A 20,570-nucleotide genomic window follows, 5' to 3' on the forward strand; every position below is an offset into this window, starting at 1 on the left:
TACCTTGGAAGTGCAGTGTGGGAATCCATAAATGGCTGCAACTCATCCGCCCACAAGAGATACTAGTCTGTGGACACCTGCCATGTGACATTCATGAACACCACTGCTGACTGCTGCTGTGAGACAACCTCTCCTGGTTTACGGTGTGTCACTTTCCTAGTCCCTTACCACTCTTAGCTACTTGAACACGAGTGGGAGTTCCTGGATAGTGCCTGAAGGCTCTGTTCTCCTGGCAAAGATATCCAGACTGCTAGTACCCTCATCAGAGCCCCCTGCCCTAGGGAGGAAATTGGTATGGAAGAGGTAGGAATACAGGAGTCACTAGTGGACACATACATTCTAGATAGGTGCCCTGTGACTTAAAGAGAAGCCCAGTAAGTCCCTTTCAGTCCTGTGGGCCAGCAGTGAAGGAGGGTAGGGAACTAGAAATATGTGACATGAACTGACAATTTCCAGTGTAGGCCCTGCCTTTATAGCCAGGAGCTGTGTGACCATGAGGGAACGCCTCACCCCCTCTGAGCCTCATTCCTCCTTTGAAGAATAGGTAAGTAAAGTACCCACCTTCCAGGGGTGTGTGGGGCGGGATGGAAGTGTGCATGTTCAGCACGTTGTGTCCACTGACTACGTCATGAGCACCCAAAACAAATGTTACCCACTACAAAAACATCAGCCACAAAAACAGTGCAAATTTTTAAGCCTTCCCATAAAAAAAAAAAAAAAAAACAACTTAAGAATCATATAGGGTAGCCAGATTTTTTCCCCCCTCTAGTCAGTAAGTTGTCTTGAAGCCTACTTTCCAAATGAACAATTCTTTCCAGACACAGCCTGGAAAGTTCTATCCATTTCCTAAGTTGCTAAGGCATCTTTTCTTAAGCCCTGGCTGTTTCTCCCCTGTCATTTTTTTTTTTTTTAAAACCACAGGCCACAAGAGAAACCTTAAAATACCGTATGGAGGCTACTGCCTCCTTATTTTTCAAGTAGCTGTAACTAACTATAGTCCTTGCTGAAGAAAGTTTTGATTAGACAAAGGAGAGTTTCCTAAACTGCTCAGGCAGGAGGGAACAAGACAACCCAAGAGTTGAGTGTTGGCGGCCTTCCCTACCTCAGCTGTGACTATGTAAGATGTGAAGGCAGCCTGGGTACGTACGGGGGGAGGTGGGGAGCAGAGAGGGCTCAGGGTTAGTGATGGTCAGGAGAAAAGGATAGAAGGGCTAAGGAGACAGTCTGCTGGGTCACGTGCTTGCTGTGGGAACATAAAGACCTGGGTTCTGATCCCCAGCACTATCTATGTAAGAAGCCAGGTGCTGTGGTGTGCACCTGTAACCACAGCACTGGGAGGCAGACACAGAATAATACCAGGAGCTGCTGGACAGCTAAGCTTGCTGAATTGCTGTGTTCCAGGTTTGGTGAGAACGCCTCTCTCTCTCTCTCTCTCTCTCTCTCTCTCTCTCTCTCTCTCTCTCTCTCTCTTTTTTCGAGACAGGGTCTCTCTGTGTAGCCTTGGCCGTCCTGGACTCACTTTGTAGACCAGGCTGGTCTCAAACTCACAGTGATCCGCCTACCTCTGCCTCCCGAGTGCTGGGATTAAAGGCGTGCGCCATCACGCCCGGCTTCACTCTCTCTTTTTTTGTTTTGCTTTTGTTTTGTTTTTTGAGACAGGGTTTCTCCATGTAAGCCCTGGCTGTCCTGGACTCTTTTGTAGACCAGGCTGGCCTCGAACTCACATCACTCCACTAGCCTCTGCCTCCTGAGTGCTGGGATTAAAGGCGTGTTCCACCACGCCTGGCAGAGAAAGCCACTCTCAAAAGGGTGAAGAGCAATAAAGGAAGACATTTACCATTGACCTCTGACTTCTACACTTGACACAAACACATGTACATGCAACACATGCATGCACAATAAAAATAAAAGAAATGGAAGACTGAGAGGGTACCTGAGAAAGGTGGGGAAGGAGCATGCAAATACCAGTGGGTTCACTGATTTTAACTTTAAGGCATGCACTCATAAGACTGCAGAGGCAGGTCCAGAGTCCCAAGCCAAGTAAGAATCAGTGTCAGACCTGTCTGCTGGCAGAGTTTCCCTTGCTTTGGGGATGTCAGTCTTTCCAGGAAAGTCTTCAGCTGACTAAGGAGCGTCCACATTTTGGATGGCCATCTGCTCCAGTCAGAGCCTACTGTTTCATTATTAATCTCATCTAAACTTACCTTCAACAGGCTTGGCAGATGGCTCAGTGGGTAAAGGTGCTGGCTGCCATGAGGTCACAGACATAATTAAGGATGGGGCTGAATGAATGTGAGTGAGTCAATTAAAGGAAAACCCATGAAAACAAGATTAAAAGAGGCGCACAGCTAGATACAAAAGGTCAGAAGGTGGCCGATGAGTGTGGCAATTTGAGATCTCTGACCTAGACAGGACCTCATCGTAGGATTGAGAGTTAGTGTCCTGGCTGGGCGTGGTGGTTCATGCCTTTGATCCCAGCACTCGGGAGGAAGAAGCGGTGTCTGTGAGTTCAAGGCCAGCCTGGTCTACAAAGTGGAGTCTAGGACAGGCAGGGATACAAGAGAAATCCTGTCTCGAACCCCCACTCCTCAAAGAAGAGTTAGTGCCCTGAATCCCAGGCTCTTTATGGAGTTGCAGCCCCAAGGTAGTTACACACGGAGGGTTTTAGTTTAGCTGCTAGTGGTATACTACCCTTGAGAGCAGAAACCCAGGACTTTACTCTTACTTCTCAGTGTTCCATGTGAAAACAAAACCAGCTCAATCCACAGTCCAGCTGAGCCTTCAATCCCCAGGAGAACCGGCTCTCCCCCACAGCCTGAAACTCAACCTGCCTGTGAATGTGCTGTTACTCAGCCAGTGACTGCTCACATCCCAGTGACACAAAGACCAACACAAAAGCTGTACTGGAGTCCCGGCCCTGCAGCGTTACTGTAGCTCTGCTACTTACTAAGTGTGCCCTAGGAACAGTGACACCACCAATGAGAGTCATGTGGCTGACAGCTGGGGACGGCTCCTGGCTGGCTGGCATCAGGCCAAGCGCTTCCAATGCCACACACTGCACAGCAGCCCCAGCTGACAGGTGCTCTTATTCGCCTCCTTTTTACAGATGAGGAAGCAGAGGATAATGAGGTTAATAAGCTACTCTGTGTAACAGAGCTAGTGTTCTGACTCAAGGTCACCTTGGGCCTTACTAGTATTTGCCCAGCCAAGGCAAAGCCCTACGCAGACACTGTTTGAGATAGGGTCTCACTATGCAGACCAAGCTGGCCTGGATCTCAAGAGATCTGCCTGTGTCTGCCTCTGCCTCCTGAGTGCTGGGATTAAGGGCGTGCAACTCCTACAAGATCAGTGTTTAATGACATATGGAAATGACATGAAAACTGCAATTCCATGGCTCATCTGATTTTATTGGAGCATGGCCATGCCCATTCATTTACCTGTTGTCTCTGGCTGCTCTGCAAAAATGATCTTGTTGAGTATTTTCAACAGAGACCATATGGCCTCTAAAACCTCGGGGATTCACTGTGTGGCCCTTTGTAAAGTGAGCCTGGTCTAGTCCAATCTGCCAGCCGATGGGACAGTTCTCTGAGGCTCCCTCACCTTTGACCTTTACCATTTACCAAGACTGGGCAGGGAAATTCATTATGAACAAGAGAGCGGGCCAGTCTCTGACAGGTGCAGCGTTGGCTGCCTGTCCCGGCCCTGACTTCCTGTTGTAACACCACACTGCCTGTCTGCCAAGCAGCACGGAGCCTTGCTCATTCCCACTGCATTTCAGCTGCTGTTCCCAGTCCTTTGGGAAGGGAAGGGAGTCGGGGTGCCTCTGCTTCTTTACAGATGGGGATGGCAGCTAGGACTGCAGTGTCAGTAGCAGATGGACTGTGAGCACCTCTCCTGACCCAGCCTAATGTCCACAACATGGTTGCTTACTAGCAGATATCTACTCTGTGGGTTTCCAGCTTTCTGCCTCAAAGGGACCTCAGGACCCTGATGCTGTCTATGGGCGCCTGGGTAGGGTTTGGGAATCCATGGACAGCTTCAAGGATGTGGGGAGAAACTGGGAGTAGAGGTAGGGGAAACTGTAATCAGGATATAACGTATGAAAAAAATCTATTTTCAATTTTAAAACGTGCAAATGCTTTGGATAAGAGCATATGAACACACACTCACACACTTTAAGGACACAGGTTTTCTCTGTAGCCCAAGCTGGCCCGAAACTCATGGCAATTGGCTTGTTTCAGTCTAAGTACCTGGATTACAGGTGTATGCTAATAAATCAGGCTCAGCTCTTCCCCTCCTCTCCCAGGTTTGGCCTTAGGCCAGGGAGCTCCAGCGTCCTAACTCCCAGTAACACATTTGGAAGGGGAGGGCTGTGCTACCACCAGGTATAAGCCACAGGCTGCTGCCCTTGTGAAGCTCTCCTAGAGCCAGGCTGAGTGACTTGGAAGGGTGTGGAAACTCATTTAGCAGGCTCTACTCTCTGGTAGATTAATAACAGTTTCCTGTCACAGGGCTCGGCTAGTACAAATTCAATATAGGAGTAGACTGCTGTGTTCACTGGGGCTTGAGTAGCTTGGAGCTCTCTCCCTCCTGTCAGGTCTCACACCTCAGCCCTGGCCTCCAGGTTCTCCTAGCATCCCTTAGTTTTTACCTGTTACAGGGTCCTCCTGGCTGGCACACCCTGGCCCCCTATCCTAACCTTCTCCAGCCCAGTTAATGAGCTGGTCTTCCCTCCCTCCAGCTAGCCTTCTCATATAATCCAATCACTTTGGTTACCTGGCCTTTTTTTTTTTTTAACCTTTACCTTTACCTTCCAGGCCTCAGTCTAGCCATGTTCACTCTGGACTCGCCCCGAGGTCCCTGTCTGTCTCTGGTTGTGCTCTCCCTCTTATCTACAATAAACTTTCTCCTTCACCATTCCTAGGAGCAGTCATGGCCTCCTTTTTTCTTGTTTTCCTTCACCACCTGCTAGATGCTGAGGCATCAGGAAAGGGTTGGGTAGCCCCCGATCTCAAGTCACGCCTAGCTGAAGACAGACTGGCAGGGACAGTGGCACATCAGTGTGGTGGAGGTGGAACCAGGACATGACATGAGCTGTGAGCTAGCCGGAGCCGCCACTTCCCACGACCTCTCACTGCACACTTGCTCTCTGAGGGACTGGCTTTCTTACAACCGCTCTTAAGCGAGAGAGGTCAGGTTTACACACTGAAGTTCCCAGTAAAGCTACAGCTTTGTTAAAGTTGTTAGAAGGCTGACTATACTCTCCGTGATTGTGGAGAGTTCCGTGTTGCAGACCTTGAGACAAACTACCTTGCTTTAGACCCTTCAGTACCCACCTATCGCTCATCTCTGTCTGACCTAACATGTCTGTGACCAGGTAAATGCTTTTTGGAATAAGTTACTAGAAAACTAGTGTCCACCAACCCAAGAGCTAGGAATGCCACAGGCTAGCACCTGAGACAGGCAGCAGATTTTCATCTGTGCTTTGCTGTAGCACAATTGCTTGATTTATGGCTCGCTTTTGTTTTGTAGCTACAAAAACATTTCCGCACTGGAACATGTTATTTGGGGCAATGTGAATCTGTGTTCCTGGGTCACGGCAATTCATACCTGGCTCAGGGATTAACTATCTCACCTTTCCCATGAGATGGGAGCTGTTTTGTGCCTACAGGAAGCAGAGTGAGAGAGAATGAGAGAGCAGAGATTGGATCAGGAGTTAGCAAAGGCCTCAGGGGAGAAGGTGATGGTGCTAGGTGCTGCCAGGGATGAGTAGAGCTCCTCCCAGAAGCGGACACTCCAGGCAGTGAGACCAGCAAGTATCAAGGTGTACGTGAAGTGGAAGGCCAGCGATCCTGGGCCCTGATTAGCACCGTTTAATAACTGCTAGGATGCCAATCATACAAGACTCCACTCTCAGGGCACGAGATCAGCCGACTTGAGAAGACATCATTTTACTCCTGTAGCAAAGAGGGGCCTGGGTTACAGGAATACAAGCAGCGAAAACCTGGCCACCAATCATCACATCCAGCCAGGCCCCTTTGTACAGGCACAAGGTCTTTGCTACTTGGAAGCTGATGGGGGTGGGGGGTGAGGGTGGGTGGGGGGACAGATGTTTAAACTCCAGGGCTTCTGTCTCTACACAGGGAAGAGTATGGAGCATGATATCGTCGTCATTCAAGGAAGGGTCTCTCTGTGTAGCTGAGGCTGGACCTGAACTTCAAATCTTCCTGTTGCAGCCTCCTGCGTGCTGGAATTATAGGCAATGCTCTTTTACAGCCTCTTCAGTAGCCCTGGAAGGCTCACTTCAGCCTTGCTATCAACTCACTCAGGTTTTGGGTGCATCGCAGTCTTTGTCGCTTTCCTCTGTACAACTCAATCCCCTCCCCTCAGTAAAGGGAAGTGGGATAGGATTGAGAAAACTGGTATTTCTGTTTTCAAACAGGGTCTTACAATGCAGCTCACACCGCCCTTCAACTCATTTTGGAGTCCAGCTAGCCCCAGACTTTGTGGCAATCCTCCTGTGTTAGTTCCCTGAGTATCAGGATTACAGATGTGAGCCACTGCTTCTGGTAGGAAAGTATAAAAATTTATGGTCTCCCAGCCTTGCAAAGAGCAGTACTGGGAACTCCACAGCTGCCGGTCTCCGATGGGTCCAGCCTATTCTGACATGAACTGCTCAAGGCTGAGGGTCCAATAGTGAGATCTAGTCAGTGATCTGACGTACCGATGTAAGTAGCACTCTGCCCAGAAGTATTTCTAGCCCAAGGCAAGCAACCCCTCAGGGCAGGAAGAGATGCCGAGCTTTGAACAACTGATGGGCACCCTGAGCCCAAATAAGCTTATCCAGAAAAGTCTCAGGACTTTGTGGCTGCCTATGAAGGCCAGACTAATTTGCCTGTTTTTACATAGGATGTCTGTGAAGAGGGCTGCCTTCTCTTTCTGGGACTCAAACAAGGATTTACAGGTGGGGTGAAGCACCTGGGCTTCAGGCATCAGCGGTCCCTTGCAGAGAACCGATGTGAACCTCAAAAGAGCCACTAACAGCCGCGGTGGTTACAACTCAGAGCTGGGCTAACTACTTCGGGGAAGCTTTGCTTCCAGATCCAGCATTCCCAGTCTGGACCCAGGGCGAAAAGCCATCAAAAATAATTTCACAATGCTGTCGGTACCCTTCAGGCAGGAGGGGGTCACACCCAGACTACCCATCCCTGGGGAAAATGACTCCACCTGGCCGACTCTCAGCACCTTCTCATGGGCTCCAGACCCATTAGGTGGTATCGCAGTGACAAGGACAAGCGTTAGCCATGTACCAGGAAACATCCTCAGTTCCCCGCACTTAATAATGCATTTAATGATCAAACAAGCCCAGGAAGGCCAGGCCATGGTCCCTTAACTACCAGCAAGGAACACCAAGAGGGCGACGTCACACAGACCAGTCTTCCGACCGCGGGGACAGAGGCGCGGCCGAGCCCAGACACCCCGGCGCCCCAGCATGTGAGGGACCCGCAACGCAGTGAAGGACCGGAGCGCGGCCAGCACAGGAGAGGCTTTCAGTCTGCGCGAGCCCGGCAGTGGCGCGGCCCAACGCCCGCACACCACAGCAGTCCCTTTAACCCAAACTTTCTCCCTCCACTCTGGACCCCAGCACACACACATTGGATGAGCCACATCCACCAGGACCCACCTTCTGCCCCTGTCTATTGGTTATCTCAAGCATCAATCCCCAAACGAGACTTCGGATTGGCCTGTGCTCTTGTCAATCAGACAAGGGTCATGAGAGGGGCGGGGCCAGGTGCGCCGCGCCAGCCTCGCCGCCTATCCTCCCTCCTTCCATCCCTGACTGTGGACTCCGACAGGTCCCCAGGGCGGAGGCCAGAGCGGCACACAGGGGCGGGGCTGCGCGCGGCTCCCGCGACTCACCGATGCGCTGTCCCACCGGAGAGCTGAACGGGTTTCCTAGGAGAAAGTCCATTGCCGCGGCTACAGCTGCCACCAGCTCCCAGAATCAGGTGACAGCAACCGCCGGCGCCGCCGACCCGTCACGTGACCCGCTGCCCGGCCCGCGGGGAGGTGCCGGCAGGGCGGGGACTCTGGAGCGCTGCCACGAGGCCCGGCCCTCTATGGGCCGTCCCTCCGCGGTGGCTAACGCCACACCGGGGCGGGGCCTGGCAGCGCCGCTTCTAAGCCACGCCCCCGAAAGGCTTCAACGCGCGCCCCTTTGGAACCTGTTAGTCTTCACATCCGGAAACTGGGTCTCTGGCCAAGGAAAAGACTTAGATTGGGTTACGCAAGCTCAGAATGGTATTAGTGTCTTAGCCTTTACTCCTGGGGACCTAGCCCAGAGGGTGACATCCTCCTTGCCCCTGTTGGACTCGAATTTGGTGGCTTTCTCTGCTCCAAGAGCCACGTGTTTGTAGCCCCGAGGAGGCAAGGCCTGGGTTTTTGCTTGGTTTCCGCCCAGGACTGTGGTAAGCATCATTACCTGACAAGCCACCTCACCTTCACCTTTGGTCTTACTTGGCAAATGGGAAAAGTGCTTTTTCTCCATCTGCACTCCTCACCTGTAAAAGGGGGACAATATCCATAATGCTGAGTGTATTGAGCTGACTTGCAAACTACTCAATAGGCTGTTGAGGAGGGTCGAGCCAAGAGGCTAGCTGCCAAACAGAGCAGTGGGTGAAGTGGTCTCTAGGAGACATGCTGGGGATATGATTTCAAGCCTCTCATGGCAACATGCTAGATTAAACAGCAATAGGCATTCCGTGATGGTGGCTTCCTTTCTGTATCTTTATAAGACATTATGTTTTAAAAATTTTTTAATTACTCTCCCCTCCTTACTCTAGATGTGTGTGCCATGGTGCATGCAGAGAGGTTAGGCCACAACTTGCAGGAATTGATTAAACAATTGCTTTTGAGCTATCTCACTCCTCATCCTCCTCCATTTTTGGCGATCAGACCTAGAACCTTGTCCTTTGCAGCCCTTCTTTTTTTTGGGGGGGGAATAGGGGGAACACAAGTTCCCTAGGTTGGTCTCCAAACGCACATCTCCTGGATGTTGGAATTACAGTTGGTCACTCTATAAATACCTAGCCTTTAATATCAGTCTTATTTATCTTTTTTTGTTTTTGTTTTTGTAGACAGCGTTTCTCTGTGTAGCCTTGGCTGTCCTGTACTTGCTTTGTAGACCAGACTGGCCTCGAACTCAGAGATCTGCCTGCCTCTGCCTCCCTGAGTGCTGTGATTACAGGTGTGTGCCACTGCACTCATCTAGGTACTTCTTGATTTAGGCCATATCATAATGTACATGGTTTCATTTGCCAAGCACTAGAATCACAACTATCAGATTCTCTAGTTTTACAATATACAAATGATATTTAAGAGCCTTTACATACGGTGTGTTTACCCCGAGACCTAAGGACTGCATGGCCCATGATAGGTCGGAATATGGCAAGTTGACCCGTATTTCAGATTTTTGTTTTAACATTTTAAAACTTAATTATATGTGTATGTACCTCTACGTGGGCATATGCACCTATGTGCTGGTACCTAAAGAGGTGACATTCAGTTGAATGAGTACTGGGATCTAACTTAGGTCTTTTGCAAGAACAGGAAGTATTCTTAATCAGTAAACCATCTCTCCAGCCCCCATCCCTTTTAGAGGAAAAATTAGGATAGAATAGAGTGAATGACAGGTTTTATAATTTTAAAGCAACCCAATTAGGGAAAAGACAGCTAAGACTGGACTACAAATATTAAAAATGAGATCTTTAATATAAGTACAAAATTTTGTTTCTTTATACAACTGTAATAGGATTTGGATCAAACCACTAGGATTTATTTAAAAAACAAAATAAAACAATCATATAAAAACAGCAAGAAGGCCTGAATCCAAAGTTTTTCCTCTAATAGTACCAAATACCACAAGGTACAGATTATTATACAAATGTGTACAAATCTTTAATACAAATACAACAGGGCTTCAGAGAAAAACAAGCACGAGAAAGCCGGTTCTCATCAGGAGCTCACTACTGTCTGTAGCAATGACACGAGGACTGGCTGCTTCCTGCACTACACAGGTCTTCCTGGTCTCCTTGATCTCCTGTCTCTCACAGGAAACTTCTGCAGGGTCAAGTGAGGTTCTGACATGTTAGCTCAAATTTAAATTTCTGCTCTTCTTGATTTCAGTTCCCATATATTCCTGTTTCTTTCTCCATTTCCCAGATTAACCCTCAAATCTGCTCTGAGCTGAGGAAGGGATTTCACATCCACAACACCCATGAGAAGGTCAGCTGTGACAGCACAGTGAGGCTATGGGAAGGAATTAAGTAGGATGCCACCGGGCTACATGGTCCCCGAAGGTTTAGTGTGATGCTGCCCTATTCCATCTAGGCCAGAGGCAGAAAACATGGTTACCTCAGCTTGGTTTTGGCAGGGAAGTGAATTCCCTCACACCAAGTTTCCAATCATCCCTGGAGTGCTCAACATCTCTTATGTGTGGGGAAGCAGGTCTGGTTCTTTGGGAGTAAGGGCAGTTGGGAATGGTGACATTCCTTTGCATTTCACTTCTGTAACATTATTGAGGGCCATGAAGCTCCTTTCTGAGTCACAACACTGTAACATATGGACGATTTGGGAGCTTTTACACAGACACGAAGAAATGACAGATCTGTATGCTCCACATGCTAATGCTGGTGGAAGCTTCTTATTAAATTATATATACAGAAATTTACAGGATAAATTAAAATCTAAGAAGTTCTAAAGAGTTAAATACACATAATTAAAATATACACTCACACGCACATATAGATAACCCTGCTGAGGAGGAGGAAGTCTTCATGATCCACCCGTGTGTGGAATGCAGAACACAATCTGCCCACTAGAGGAACCAGAGCTGAACCAAGAACCACCAAGCAGTTAAGCAGCAGACTCTGAGATTTGGTGGTGCCAATGGAAGATACCAGCTTTGGTTTCTATAGACCAAGCCTTCTTGACCAGCCAATGCAGGTTCAACAGGTGGCACCAACAGCTTTGGTCTCTACAAAGTATTTCTCTGCTGCCTAGAATCGCATAACTGAGGTGACAGATGGTACCAGTGTCTCTGTGGCACCAATGGTTACAATAAAGTTGGAGACCTGTTTAGTAGGAATTGAAATGACTCCCTTTCTCAGTCCACCTAAGCTCTCCCCACCTCCCCACAGGTCACTTTGAGTGGAAAAGTTTGTAGTCAGCTGGCCTCCTCCCATAATCTTTACATTTCCGGTGATAAGACAGGTAAGGCAAATGGTCAGTGATGGGTCTGAAGGTGCCCCAGGCTTGGGGGAGGGGACACATTTTTAGCTGTCTATAAGGAGATAAACATGGCACCCAGAATAAGCCCCTAGTCCCCAAATTACACTGATTGTTAAGGCAGATTTTTTTTCACACACAAAAAAATAATCCCAAGCCCACATTCATGCCAAAGTTTCCTTTTAGCTAAACCTTTGCCATTTCATAAAATTATTAAAAGCAAAGTAGTTATAATCCTATGTATATACTGTACATTATATATGTGCATATATAGATATAAAAATTTAAAACCTACACCCATAGGTCAGTGGAGGATCTAGAACAGTCATATATACACAAACTAGCGAAGGGTAGACAGGCTTCTGTCCCAGGCTTCTTGGAGGTCACAGTCCAGGCATGATGTACGCAATGTTGTCCAGCGTGTTTGACTGCAAACAAGGAGAAAGGGCTTAACTGTGGCACACCTCACTCGATCCCTGAGACATATCATGGTTAAGGGCAAGATGGGAAGAAGCAGACAAGAGACACCAGCACACTGCTGTCAGCTGTGCCAGGAGTGTCTCTGCCCTTGTCTCACATTAGCCCCAGCAGCAGGAAGAACTTTCTGTACTGCCTGTGAGGTGCAGCCCAAGGGCTAGCCTACATTGCTTTTCTCCAATGTACTACTGCATGACCTGCAGTTGATGATACAGTGTCCTGCTCTGTGGGACAGTAAGGCAATGAGAGTGCCGTGTGCCTTACTAGCATTGCTTGGCAGTGCTCATTAAAATAGTGTTTTCTGGCTCTCAAAGGCTCTAGCCCTAAAAAGTTAAGGAAAACAACAACATAACTCACCAAGACCTGTCTGGGACAGCCATTCAGTTCAGGTAGTTGTGTGGTCAGGCATGCCAAAGGGCCAAGAGCACAGATAATGGAATCCAGAAGCACTGACAAGCTGCCGGACACTGCTACCATGCCCTGCAAGAAAGGCAGACAGCAGCTCAATCAACTCTCAGTTGCTCTTTCTGCTCAACGTTTTCCTGTTGGTAAACAAGCAAGATCTCAAGAACCATGTACTGAGTTTGTCACTTGTTCCTTCTCCTCATTGCTGCTCTCTTCACTCAATCTAAAGTAGATTTTCTCAGAAGGCCAAGTAGGAACTCTAACACACCCACCTTACTCATAAAAACTGCAGGACATTTCAGATCAGCAAACTATAAATACTTCAATGTCCACCAAGACATGTGGGTCGGGTGCTGACCTTGTCTTCCTACCTGATGTATCTGCTATATACAACCCGCTTCCTCGACAGTTAAGCAGAAGACTCTTCCTAAGATCTGTTTAAAGTGGGGCTGGGGGCCTAAAGCCTCAAGAGACCTTCCTCCATTTTCCTCTGCAAAAGACTCCCAAGAATGAGTAACCAGCATGTGCTGTCTGCTATTCGCAGCGTCTCTCCAGCTATCGACTCGATGCCCTCCCACTAGGCCTGACTCCTCTAACACGGAGTTTTTCTTTTTCTTTCTCTCCTTCTTTTGAGACAGGGTCTCTGTCTCTCTCTCACTCAGGCTGGCCTAGAACTTGCAATCTCAGGCTCCCAGCAGTAGAACTACAGTCCTGTGCACCACTAGTGCTTAGGTGACACTGTTCTTTGACAGCCTTGTAACAAGCAGAAGAGCAGCGTGAACAAAGGAAGGAGAGTTGGCTTCTATTTTTGGTACTAATAGTTGTGTAAATTTGTGATAATGAGGCTCAGGTATTTAATATCTATATTAGTGAACTATGTAAATTAATGTTCCTCAAAGTGTGGTATGAAATTTTAGGTGATACATAGATGAACTTCAACTATTTTAATAGTTACATATCCACTAGTCTGTACATTAGATAAAAGCCATTGGACTGGAGAGATGGTTCAAGAGTTAAGAGCACAGGCTGCTCTTTTAGAAGACTTGGGTTTGCTTCCCAGCACCCACATGGTAGCTCACCACCATCTGTAAGTCTAGCTTCAGGAGAATGGATGCCCTCTTTTGGCCTCCATGGACACTGAATGAACGAAAACACACACACACACACACACACACGGCTTGGAGTTCCTTGTTTCTTTCTGGGGTAATGAAAATGTTTTAGAGGGGGCTGGAGAGATGGCTCAGAGGTTAAGAGCACTACTGTCTGCTCTTCTGGAGGTCCTGAGTTCAATTCCCAGCAACTACATGGTGGCTCACAACCATCTATAATGCGGTCCCCGGTGCCCTCTTCTGGTGTGTAGGCACCCATGCCTGTATACTGTATACATAATAAATAAATAAATTAAAAAAAAAAAAGAAAGAAAATGTTTTAGAGATAGTTTTAGGTCCAAAACTCTTAAGAGTATTAAAAGCCACTAAGTCCTACACTGTTGTAAAGGGTGAATTTTGGCCAGTGAAACATTATATTAAGGCTGATAGGGAAGGTAAGTGGAAGCCGGGCATGGTGGTGCACGCCTTTAATCCCAGCACTCGGGAGGCAGAGGCAGGCGGATCGCTGTGAGTTCGAGGCCAGCCTGGTCTACAAAGTGAGTCCAGGACAGCCAAGGCTAACACAGAGAGACCCTGTCTCGGAAAAAAAAAAAAAAGAAAAGGTAAGTGGGCAAGAGAAGCTGTAAACCCTCCCCTTTCTGGTTGTACTAGCCACTCCTTATTTGCAGTTTCCCTTCCATGGCTACTCAGATTTTGGGAGCTGGAAGGGGTTTGTTATGGTTTGTTTGTTTTTTTTTGTGCTGCAGATTGCCTTCAAAGGTGTGATGCTCCTGCCTTAGCCTCTCCATGTCCAGGGTGACAGGTTTGCCCTACTCTCAGCCCTAACTCCCAATTCTCAACTGCAGACAAGCTGCTGGAGCAGCATGCTGCAGTCTGTCCTGTGTGGACTGTGAATGAGCTCTACTCAGCATGTTGATGATGCACAGCTGGTTAGATGCCAGTAGCCACCTAACTACATCAACCTCATGGTACCACTAGAAGTGCTACCTGTGGTTTGGGGCATGCAGCTGAGTGTCTGGGGCCTGTGGTATGTACACAAACTCTCAAAGCAGCCCTTATATATGTGCATGCTGTTAATCACATAAAATCGTCTTTCCAATTAGACTGCAAGCAGCCTAAGACAGCAAATAGACATTTAGATTTTTCTGTTCTGTAAGTTCTTGGAATTAATCTCACAAATAAGCTGGGCATGGTGGTGCATGCCTTTAATGCCAGCACTTGGGAGGCAGAGGTAGACGGATCGCTGTGATTTGAGGCCAGCCTGGTCTACAAAGTGAGTCCCGAACAGCCAAGGCTACACAGAGAAATGCTGTCTCAAAAAACAAAACAAAACAAACAAACAAAAAAGAACTAAAAAATAGTATTTGCCAAACAAAGGAAACTGTTTGGGCAAATCTGGACAATAAATGATCATAAAACTATTTTAGTTTTTAAGGAAATATAATAATAGTTAAAAATGAAAATTTAGTAAAGAGGGGGCTGGAAAGATGGCTCAGGTTAAGAGTACTGTCTGCTCTTCCAAAGGTCCTGAGTTCAATTCCCAACAACCATATGTTGGCACACAGTCATCTATACATGCACGCAGAACACTGTGTGTGTGTATATGCATATAATATATATGCATATAATAAATCTTTTAAAAAGTCAATAAAGATCATTGACTATTTTACCTATCCAGGTATTTGAGTATATGTGAGAAGGCACACGTTCTTTTAACACTGCTAAACTGTCAGAAACTAGACAAAGAACTCAGTTGTAGATTCAACTCCTGTGACTTTTGCCATTTTGTCTGTTCAGCTTTTGCATAAAATCAAGTCATTACTTTTTATATTTCTGCACTGACTAACTTAAAAATGACTTTGCTAGCCTACAATGATCTCTTTGCTCAAGTGTCTCAGAGCTGGGAACTGAAATGCCACACTACTGAGCTAGCTAAGGGGCAATGATAGAAACTAACACTTGGAAGGATAAAGCCTCCTGTCAGGTACCACACTGTACAACTCACGTGCCAGCAGAGCTCCCTTTACTGTCCACTGTTTTTCCTTATTTTTAACAACAACAACAACAACAACAACAACAACAACAACAACAACAACAACAGACTGTATGTCTGTGCACCATGTGTGCCAGGTAAAAGAGGGTAGGTTTGGATCCCCTGGACCTGTAGTTATGAGCTGTCATGTGGGTGCTGGGAATTGAATCTGGGCCAGCTGGAAGAGCAGCTGTGCTCTTATTCCAGCCTACTTTTTTTCTTTTTTAGTTTCTTGAAACAAGGACTCTCTATGTAGCCTTAACTTCCCTAGAATTATGTAGAACAGGCTGGTTCAAATTCAAGAAATCTGCCTGCCTTTGACTCTCAAATGTTGAGATTAAAGGTGAACGTACAGCTTCTTTTATCTTTTGAGACTGTAATATAATTACATCATTTCCCCCTTTCCTTTCCTCTTACCAAACCCTCCCAGCATCCCCTTCCTTGCTCTTTTTCAAATTCATGGCCTCTTTTTATCATTAACTGTTGTTATGCACATGGGGGTGCATGTGTGTATTTTTCTCCTAAATACAATCTGCTCAGACTGTACAATGTTACTTGTATGTTTTCAGGGCCGACCCTTTGGTATTGGATAACCAGTTGGCATGTTCTTCTTGAGGAAGACTTTCTTTTGCTCCCAGCCTTCCTTATTAGTTGCCTGTAGTTTTTGTGTAGGGTGAGTCCTGTGAGCTTTTCCCTAACACCCTGTCTCTAAAAATAGGGTCTCACTATACAGACTTGGTTGGCCTCTAACTTGTGATCATTCTCCTAGCTCTGCCTCCTAAACGCTGGGATTTTCAGAGGATGGGAACTCTTCTTATCCTTATAGTCTTTGTTTGTTTGTTTGTTTGTTTGTTTTTTCAAGACAGGGCTTCTCTGTGTGGCCTTAGCTGTCCTGGACTCACTTTGTAGACCAGGCTGGCCTCGAACTCACAGTGATCCACCTGCTTCTGCCTCTCAAGTGCTGGGATTAGAGGTGTGCATGGCAATAAATGTGGTTTTAAAAGATTTATTTATTTATTGTACAGTATTCTGCCTGAATGTGTTCCTGCATGTCAGAAGAGGGTACCAGATCTCATTATAGATGGTTGTGAACCACCATGTGGTTGCTGGGAATTGAACTCAGGACTTTTGAAAAGAACAGACAGTGCTCTTAACCTCTGAGCCATCTCTCCAGCCCTTCCACTTAATATTTTTAAAAATTTATATGAGCCAGGTAGTGGTGGCACAGCCTTTAATCCCAACCCTTGGGAGGCAAAAGCAGATGGATCTCTGTGAGGTTGAGGCTAGTATACAGCAAGTTCCAGGACAGCCAAGACAACAAAGAGAAACTCCGTCTTGAGAAACAAAAACCAGCCAGGCATGGTGGCGAATGCCTTTAAACCCCGCACTCGGGAGGCAGAGGCAGGCGACTTGATGTGAGTTCGAGGCCAGCCTGGTCTACAAAGTGAGTCCAGGACAGCCAGGGCTACACAGAGAAACGCTGTCTTGGAGAAAAACAAAAGAAACAAAAATCCATAAATGTATATATGTATGGGCACTTTGGCTACATGTATGTCTGTGCATCATGTGCATACAGTACCTAAGGAGGCCAGAAGAGGACATCAGATTTCCTGGAACTAGAGTTGTAGGCAGTTGTGAGCTTCCTTGTGGCTGCTGATATTTGAATCCTGGTATTTGGGAAGAGCAGCCAGTGCTCTTAACGACGGAGATCTCTCTCCAGCTCTTCCACGAAGTTTTAAAACCTAAAATCCAGCTACAGGGTATCTTGACTTCTTTTAGTGCCACTGTTTCTACAGGATGGTATAGCTGTATAAACTCTAGAGCAAACAGGCAGATTCTCTAGACGTCTTTTTACCACATGATGGGTACCTGGCATTATTTTGTATAAAGTAGTTGCTCATTAAATGAACAAATCAATCTAAATGGTATAAAAACAGAAATCCTGCTAATAAGTGCTGTGCTTACCTCTGTCTCCTGTAGGCGGTGTCCAATGAGGCTGAGGGACTCTCCCAACAACTGGAGATGAGCAGCAACGTCAATGGGCTCTGTCTCAGGAGTTTTGGCTGGTGAGGCTGGCAAAAGCATTGTGGTGGGTGGGAACTTCTTGTGGGGTGACAGTATTCCCACAGAAGAAGCTGAAAACAGAAGGATGAACATTTGCCCATGGTCTTCAACATCACAAAAACAACTGTCTCTCTTGAAAACTATGCATTAGGCACTAGCTAGCCTATGTTTGTGAGCTAAAATTAGACTCACTTCTTTTGTGTGACCCATGAGATAATAATAGTTTTACTTTTAAAAAAGATTTATTTATATTTATTTTATGTGTATGAGTGCTTGCCTAACATGCGTGTCTGTGCTCCCACATGTGTGTAGTGCCCACAGAGGCCTGAAGAGGGCATTAGATTGCCAAGAACTGGGGTTATATCCTGCTATGAGCAAGGTAGAGGCTGGGGTTTAAGCCCTAGTCCTTTGCAAAAACAGCCAGTGCTCTTAACTGCTGAGGCATCTCTCCAGACCCTAGTTGTTTAAGTTTCAAGGGTTGTAAGAAAAGCAAACAGATGCACATGTGCCTGGGCGTGCACACAGCACATAAAAGTGTAATATTCACTTTCTGGATCCTTTATATTTAAAGAGAGGTGCCAGTGTAGTCCAGACTAGTTTGAATTTACCATTCTCTTGCTTGCTGGATTATATGTAGGCAGAAGGGCCCATCCCTGGCTTACTTTCTGGATCTTTACAGCCAAGTCTGTGACTTCTTGCAGTTTCTAAATTTGAACTATTTTTATGCAGCTTTTAATATTTAGTAATACTTAGGGATCAAGACTTATTTCTATTATAAGCTGTTTGCCCGCCCAACTTCCTAGCATAGAAGAATTCACAGTGTTTTGGAGGAAATCTGTTCAAAGCAGAAGAGAGAAGTGGCTGTTACCTCTGACTTTCATGGAACCTTCTGCACTGGATGCTTTTCTTTTCACAGTTGTGGCTTCAGCTTTGTTCTGTTTGTGCTGCAGATACTGAGCCTTTTGCTTCCAGATCTGCAATAGATCAGCCACACAGAATTAAAAAAAAAAAAAAAAAAAAGGGCAAAGTGGTTAGTAGAAAGGGAGCAAGGAGCCGGGCGTGGTAGCGCATGCACTCCGGAGGCAGAGGCAGGGGGATTGTTGTGAGTTTGAGGTCCGCCTAGTCTACAAAGCGAGTCCAAGACAGCTAAGGCTACACAGAGAAACCCTGTCATGAAAAAGTGGGGGTGAGGGGGTGGGGGGCGTGGGGTGGGGGTGGGGGAAGGAGCTAGGAGAAGGTGGATAGCAACTAAAGTGTCTTCAAGGCTGATAGGTTCTTAAGTGCAGGACTACATTTACTCTTCAGTGAAAGAGTCAATGCTCAGTACCGACAGGCTAACAGAACAGTTTAGTAAGGCTAAACACACACTGGCTCAGTATACTGTCCTATGGCTAACCACTTCCTCTAACCTCCTTGGCAATGAAAACAGCATGCTATCAAGAATAATCTTGGTGGGAAAGAGTTGTTTCATCTAAAAAAAAAGAAAAAAGCTATGCTTTAAAGTAAGAATCGAGACAGGGTTTCTCTGTGTAGCCTGGGCTGTTCTGGACTTGCTTTGTAGACCAGGCTGGCCTTGAACTCACAGCAATCCGCCTGCCTCTGCCTCCTGAGTGCATGCGCCACCACGCCTGGCTCCTTGCTCTCTTTCTACTAACCAGTGATGTCATGCAACTATACAATTCAGGCATGACATCACTGGTTTTTCTACTTTTCTTTTGTTTTTTAAAGGCTGACTTGTGACACAGCCCAAGTTCGCCTTGAATCCTCAGTCTTCATGCCTGTCCACTAAGCACTGCAATAACTAAGCATGAGCCACCCATACCCAGAAGTCTTATTAGTTCTTAATAGAAGAATTCACTGCTAATGGTTGATGGTCTGGCAAGGGAATCCCATGCTTTCTTAGGTAGAAGGTGCTGAGTCTCAGACCCAAGACCATGACTGACTGGCATTTGCAGTAGGGTGCTGTAACTTTAGATTTTCTTTTAGAAATAGTTTAATCAACTGAGCTTTGTTTGTTTTACTTAAATTTGGTTTGGGGAGAAAAAGTAGACACCAGTAGAAAACGAAAGTCTCCTTATAGCAAGAACAGCCCCCGACAGCAGCCATGTCCTCTGCTACCCACTTCTATGGCTTCTTTTTCATGTACTCAGTGTGGCTGGTAAGCAAAAAGCAATGAAAACTATGTAAGAAAATATACTTACCAGTTTGTCTTTTTCTGGCAACTGCTTCCATACTTCAGCCAACTTTTTACTAAGTTCCCCAAAATCTGATATAAAAACAGTTAAAAACAAACAAACAAGAAACAGAACTGTTAAGAAAACAGAAGTCTGGGGAAGTAGAAACCAGAAAAGGTGGGACAGATTTCTTCATTTTTTTTCTCCCGACAGGGCTTTTCTGTGTAGTTCTAGTTGTCCTAGAACTCTCTTTGTAGACCAGGCTGGCCTCAAACTCACAGATCCACTTTCCTCTGCTTCCCAAGTGCTGGGATTAAAGGAGTGCACCACCATGCCTGGCAATGGCTAATTTTTCACAGGACTTTGTATAGTGGACAGCCATTTTATACATAAGTTTAATGAGACAGACAAAAGTGACCTGTGAAAAGCCAGGGCTGTGTCTGCTCATCTCACTAAGTGCTAACACAGAGACAAGCATCTGTACTACACTACATATGCAAGGGAACTCAAAGAGAAGCCTATGTTCTTAGAAATAAAACACAGTTTGCATATTTATGTGTGTTGATGCATGTGCTTTTCTGTTTATTTCTTTTCAGACTAGATCTTGCTATATAGCCTAAGTTGGTCTGAAATCTGTGATCATTTTAGATTAGCCTCACCAACCCAGGGATTTCAGGAATGGGCCCAGCTCTTATATTTGTTTAATTTATACTTTTATTGGTTAAGAAATACATATTTTTGTCGGGCAGTAGTGGCACACACCTTTAATCCCAGCATTTGGGAGACAGAGGCAGGTGGATTGCTATGAGTTAGAGACCAGCAGGGTCTACAGAGCGAGTTCCAGTACAGGGCTACACAGAGAAACTGTCTTAAAACAAAACAAAACAAAACAAAACAAAAAAGAGAAATACATACTGGGAATATGGTTCTATGGATATAGTACTTGCCATATAACCTCCAGGACCTGAATTCTGATTCTCAAAAACTGTAAATGTAAAATCTTACACAAATGTAAAAGCTGGG

The 20,570-nt window shown here is 46.3% G+C and overlaps 2 protein-coding genes across 7 annotated transcripts in view; both read right to left on the reverse strand.

The window, feature by feature from the left end:
* Positions 1-8,060, reverse strand: part of TOM1 (target of myb1 membrane trafficking protein) — a 38,013-nt gene extending 29,953 nt beyond the window's left edge. For 2 of the 3 annotated variants that reach the window (XM_084756338.1, XM_084756337.1), the window contains exon 1: positions 7,921-8,035. Coding sequence is in view for 1 of the 3 variants with exons in the window: in XM_084756336.1 (XP_084612462.1) it covers positions 7,921-7,972 (52 nt within the window). In the remaining 2 variants the exon portion in view is untranslated. Of the gene's footprint in view, positions 1-7,920 lie in introns of all 3 variants that reach the window. The other variant, XM_084756336.1, reaches the window with a different exon arrangement.
* A 1,692-nt stretch (positions 8,061-9,752) lies between these two features.
* The window catches only part of HMGXB4 (HMG-box containing 4), a 38,852-nt gene continuing 28,034 nt past the window's right edge, over positions 9,753-20,570 (reverse strand). For all 4 annotated transcript variants that reach the window (XM_084756333.1, XM_084756332.1, XM_084756334.1 and 1 more), the window contains 5 exons: positions 19,575-19,639; positions 18,242-18,347; positions 17,275-17,444; positions 12,121-12,243; positions 9,753-11,714 (listed from right to left, as the gene is read on the reverse strand). In XM_084756333.1, coding sequence (XP_084612459.1) covers positions 11,670-11,714; positions 12,121-12,243; positions 17,275-17,444; positions 18,242-18,347; positions 19,575-19,639 — 509 coding nt within the window. In that variant the 3' untranslated portion in view covers positions 9,753-11,669. The remainder of the gene's footprint in view (positions 11,715-12,120; positions 12,244-17,274; positions 17,445-18,241; positions 18,348-19,574; positions 19,640-20,570) is intronic.

Source organism: Acomys minous (genome assembly GCF_964271855.1).
Source record: "Acomys minous genome assembly, chromosome: 14".
Taxonomy (NCBI): Eukaryota; Metazoa; Chordata; class Mammalia; order Rodentia; family Muridae; genus Acomys; species Acomys minous.